Source organism: Camelus ferus, chromosome 5, assembly GCF_009834535.1.
Source record: "Camelus ferus isolate YT-003-E chromosome 5, BCGSAC_Cfer_1.0, whole genome shotgun sequence".
Taxonomy (NCBI): Eukaryota; Metazoa; Chordata; class Mammalia; order Artiodactyla; family Camelidae; genus Camelus; species Camelus ferus.
In genome coordinates, this window is record NC_045700.1 from 90,179,321 (window position 1) to 90,184,659 (window position 5,339).

General features: G+C 60.7%; 1 protein-coding gene across 1 annotated transcript; it reads left to right on the forward strand.

Annotated features, from left to right (window-relative positions):
- B3GNT7 (UDP-GlcNAc:betaGal beta-1,3-N-acetylglucosaminyltransferase 7) lies at positions 1-4,530 on the forward strand. The gene is made up of 2 exons (XM_032480468.1): positions 1-138; positions 2,100-4,530. Exons 1-2 carry the CDS (start codon positions 128-130, stop codon positions 3,292-3,294), a joined length of 1,206 nt encoding a protein of 401 aa, XP_032336359.1. The 5' UTR covers positions 1-127; the 3' UTR covers positions 3,295-4,530.
- The last annotated feature ends 809 nt before the right edge of the window (positions 4,531-5,339 follow it).

A 5,339-nucleotide genomic window follows, 5' to 3' on the forward strand; every position in this document is an offset into this window, starting at 1 on the left:
AGCGGCCCGGCCTTCGCCCCCGCCCACCCCCGTCCTGGTCCCTGTCCCCGCCCAACATCCCCGAGCCGCGGCGCCCAGAGCTGAGACCCGCGCGCCCCGCTCCGCCGCTGCCCTGGCCCGGGCCGCCATGTCTCTGTGGTGAGTGGGGCCGTCGGGCCGGGGGGCCTGGGTTGGGGCGCGGGGACCCCTGGGTTTCGCCTCCCGGGAGGCCAGGGAGCACAAGATGGGGATGCCGCACTGGGTTTCCCGGGACTGGCCTCAGTTCTCGGACACAGATGGGGTGGCGCGGCGGCGGTCGGAGATGCCCAGGAGTGCACGGTTCCTGGACTAGCCGGTTGGCAGCTGGGAACCACGGGCCGGTGCGCTCAGCCCTCCCTGGCGGCCCCTCTGCTACCCTACCCCCGGGCCCCAAGGCACCCAGATCCCATTCTGGGATCCGAGGAGTTGGGGACGCCAAGGTCTTGCCGGCTGCTGGGTCCCGTCCCCCATCTCGAGGGCCTCCTGCGTCCTGAGCTACCCTGGTCCTCAACCCCCATCTCGGAGCGGAGCGGCTCTCCTTCCCCGGGAGCTCAGGCCTTCCGCCAGACCCCCTCACCTCCCCTTGGGGGCTTTTTTCCTACAAATGGAGTGGGGCGTTGCAAGTGGAACCCGCCTGGGGTGGAGGGGCATGCCTCATCCCCCTCCTCCGGGTGACCCCCGCTGGACTTCCTCCAGTCTGGCCTGCCCAACTGGAGTGTGGCAAACTTCGCAGGAAACTCCCAGGGCGGGAGAACTGGCCCCAGAGCACTCCTTCTCCCTGCTGGGAGGGTAGGGTCTTGGGTTACCCCCCAACCCCAGCGCTTCAGGTGATCCAATCTCGATCCAGCCCTATACACAGGAAACCTTGGGACCCCATGGAAAAATGTCCCTCCATGGTGCTCAGCCTCCACTGACCCTGGGTACCTGCACCCTCAACCAGCTGGTCCTGAGGCCACCCAAGGCTTCTCCACCACCTCCCTGTCTCACAACTTCGCAGTCTCTCTACCATTGCCCTGAATCTCCCCTCTGGGCATTCAGGGCCATCTCCCTGCTGGCCTGGCTCTGTGAAGCCACACTTTTTTGGCCTGCCTTTTCCCTGGAGCCCTCAGCACCTGTGTCTCCACAGGAGAAACCAAGTCAGGTAGCCTGGCTACCTCCAGAGTGTGAGCTGAGGAGAGAGGGTCCTAGGGTCCAGGGACTCAGGGCCCTGGCCCTGCCAGCCCTCTTGGCAAAACGCTCTGATTTCTGCTTCTCAAAGGGCTGTGGCAGGGTAACCTGGGCACGAGGATCCCTGGAGAGTAGGGGTCCAACTATCCCCCTCCCAAGGCAGCAGAACTGCAGGACTTCACCTCTCCCAGTGAGGCCCAGACTAGGGCTGAGGAGGCAATGGACATGCTAGGAGGTGCCCACCCCGTTTTCAGGCCTCTGTCAGCCATGAGAGCTGTTCTTTTTTTGGTTGAGTCAAATGGATGTGGGGTACAGGGAAGGGTCAGGCTTCTTCAGATCCCAAGTTAAAGCCTGCTCCCCAATGTCCCCCACACTTTTTGAGCAGATGCTGTCTCTGCCCCTCCCAATAGCTCACTCCAATGTTTCACCAGGTTTGCACAAAGCAAACAAAGTGCTTTGCAGGCAGTAGGGAGCAGAGCAGAGGTCATCCTTGTAGAATCACAGCAGTCCCCTGACTCCAAACCCACCGCAGGCCAGGCACTATAGATAGCACTGCAACCCCATGTTGTTATCCTCATTTTGGGAAAGAAGAAATAGGACTTGGAGAGATTAAGGGAGATCCACTCAACCTCTCCATTTAGCTTGAAAGTGGCTAGACTACAATTTGAATCCCAGCAATCTGGCTCCAGAGTGCTTATACTCAGGCTCTGTGTTGTGTGTCTCCTCTGGCCCTGGAGGAGAAAGGTCAGGATGGGAGAGAAAGCAGCACCCTCCTCTGACTACTCAGGAGCCCTGGGACTTGAGCCTGTGCCCAGAGTCCACTTGCCTATCTGTGACTGTACCTCTGTACAAAGGGACTCATCCTTTATTCTCTTCTCTGTACCATCCTCTCCCCACCTCACCCCTACCCCCAGGAAGAGAACCATCTACAAGAGTGTGTGCCTGTCCCTGGCCCTGCTTGTGGCCGTAACAGTATTCCAGCGCAGTCTGACCCCCAGCCAGTTTCTGCAGGAGCCTGCACCACCCACCTTAGGGCTACAGAAGGCCCAGAAACCAAGCGGACACCGGCCGAACCCTGACAACTTCTGGAAGAACCCAAAGGATGTGGTCACCCCCGCACCCACGTTTTCACAGGGGCCCCAGGCCTGGGACGTGACCACCATTAACTGCTCAGCCAATATAAACTTGACACACCAGCCCTGGTTCCAGGGCCTGGAGCCACACTTCCAGCAGTTTCTGTTCTATCGCCACTGCCGATACTTTCCCATACTGCTGAACCATCCAGAGAAGTGCAATGGTGACGTCTACCTGCTGGTGGTGGTCAAGTCCATCATCACACAGCATGACCGCCGCGAAGCCATCCGCCAGACCTGGGGCCGCGAGCAGGAGTCAGCGGGCAGGGGCCGCGGCGCCGTGCGCACCCTCTTCCTGCTGGGCACAGCCTCCAAGCAGGAGGAGCGGGCCCACTACCAGCAGCTGCTGGCCTACGAGGACCGCATCTACGGTGACATCCTGCAGTGGGACTTTCTCGACAGCTTCTTCAACCTGACCCTCAAGGAGATCCACTTCCTCAAGTGGCTTGACATCTACTGCCCCAACGTCCGCTTCATCTTCAAGGGCGACGACGACGTCTTTGTCCACCCCACCAACCTGCTGGAATTTCTGGCTGACCGGCGGCCACAGGAAGACCTGTTCGTGGGCGACGTCCTGCAGCACGCTCGGCCCATCCGCAGGAAGGATAACAAATACTACATCCCCGGGGTCCTGTACAGCCAGGCCAGCTACCCGCCATACGCAGGCGGAGGGGGCTTCCTAATGGCTGGGGGCCTGGCCCGGCGCCTGCGCCACGCCTGCGACACCCTGGAGCTGTACCCCATTGACGACGTCTTCCTGGGCATGTGCCTGGAGGTGCTGGGTGTGCGGCCCACGGCCCACGAGGGCTTCAAGACTTTCGGCATCTCAAGGAACCGCAACAGCCGCATGAACAAAGAGCCCTGCTTCTTCCGCTCCATGCTCGTCGTGCACAAGCTGCTGCCCACGGAGCTGCTGGCCATGTGGGGGCTAGTGCACGGCAACCTCACCTGCTCCCGCAAGCTCCAGGTGCTCTGACCCCGGCCAGGCCACCAAGATAGGCTAGAGCTTGTGCCCTTGAGCCCCGGAAATCATGGGGCTGCTGTGCCAGGGCACAGCACCTGGGTGTGGTAGAGTGCAGGTAGCCAGAGGGGTCCTCCCTAGGGGACCCTCTCCAGAAAGTGGCGCTGAGGCCCGGGAATGTTTGGATCTGCCCAGACCGGAGAAGGTCCTCTGGGGAGCAAGGCCCCTGACTGCTGGCCACCTTCCTAACCTGAGTGGGTTGCCTGGCTCCCTCTGACCTGGTGGGAGGCCCTGGTGGCCTCTGAAGGAACCCTGTGCTCAGTTACCTGGGCTAGGCCTGGCCCTGGATGGGTCTGTGGCTGCCCTCTTGTTTTCACCGAGAAGATTCTCCTTCTCCTGTGAAATGCCTGTCTCCCCATGGGCCCGAGGTGCCCCTTCAGGAGAGGGTCGACCCTGTGCAGGCTCACAGGCTCCCCCACACCCCTAGGTCTCCTGGGGACCGAGCCCTGGAAGGTCCTCAGCACACACACACCCCCTCCCAGACCTATCTGGAGTTGGCTGCCCAGTCTCTACCCCCAGGTGGCCTCACTCCTGGCTGCGTCCTGTGACGCCCCGTCTGGAAGCACAACCCGCCGCTCTGACTACCTCAGCGATCCTCAGAACCTCCCGATGGGCTGCTGCCCCACCTCACCCCTGACGCAGGGCCAGGGGGCAGCGCTCTGGCCCCGGCGCTCACGGTGCTGCCCAACCAGCCCAGGCCGAGGGCCCTCCTGCAGCCCCGTGGAGGCCTGGCTCCCCAGCCAGAAACCAGCCCGTTTGACCCTGGAAGTGGACATTCCTCTATTACTGTGAAGTTTTATTTATGAAGAATTTGGAGGGAGACGGTGCCAGGCCTCGGGAGCTGGTGGTGTTCGTCCCTTCCTTTCCTTCATTTCAGCAAGACACCACGTGGCCCGGCCACTCCTGCCCCCCCAGCCCCACCCCTACCCCGGGCACCCCCATGCCCATCATAGCCCCCCTCCAGAACCCTGCCCAACCTGCACACCTACTTCTCTAGAGCCTGAGCAGACCAGCATTTGCCCCTGTGAAGGACTGGAGTGGCCTTCATGGGCCACCCAACTCAGGCTCAGGGGTCCTTGGGGTGGCTGCAGAAGGATGCCACCTCCTTTAGGGTGGAGTCACCTGGAAAAAGACTGAATGATCAACTCTATTTTCTCAATAAAAGGGGACTGGTTTTTTTCTGGTGTCTAACTTCCTGTTGCCATTTCCATTGGAGGGTCTGTGGGGGCCAAAATTGCTGGAGATCTCTGAAGACATAGCTTGTTCCTTGTTCTTGGCTGGTGGGTACACAAGGACCCTTTGACAGGCCTTAGAGGGAGGTAAGAGCCGGGATGAAAGCAGAGGCCACAAGGGCCAGAGTCAAGAAAGACGCCCCCTGTTGGGGGCTGTTCGGGGTGGGCGTGCAAGAGACCTACAGCTAACAGCTTTCTCCTGGGGGTGGGGCGGGGAGGCCAGAGCTGCCCCTGAGGCTGGTGTTTCAGCGAGTGGGGGTGGGTGGGGCATGCTGGGGCTGCTAGGCTTCCTGATGTTCCTTCAGCCAACCTGGAGCTGGTAAGGTTGACCAGAAGCATCAAGACAGCTCAGTGGGGTCTGCTGTTGCGGGGACTGCACTGTGCAGGGAACCTTGGTTTAAACTGCTTACTTCCAGGGTGGCGAGGGCAGCCACCCCCAGAAGGGGCATTAGGGCTGTAATAAGCAAGCCAGTAGCTCCCTGCCTGCACCCAGTAGGTCAGATGCCCCAAGAGAGTCACTGATTAATGTCGCTAGGCCTCTCCTCCAGGTGAGTGGTAGGAGTGGCTGGATCCTAATGTAACACAGCATCTTAGACTGTTAAGAATTTCAAGAGGGCCACAGCAGAGTGAAACCAAGCACAGGGCCTTTCTGAGGTGGGGCCTTGTGACCACACAGGTCGCCGGCACTGTTTGTCCATCACTTACCCAATGAAGCCAGGGGCAGCAGAAAGCTGGGTGGGGTACTTGGGCCTCTGCCTTCTCAGAGCT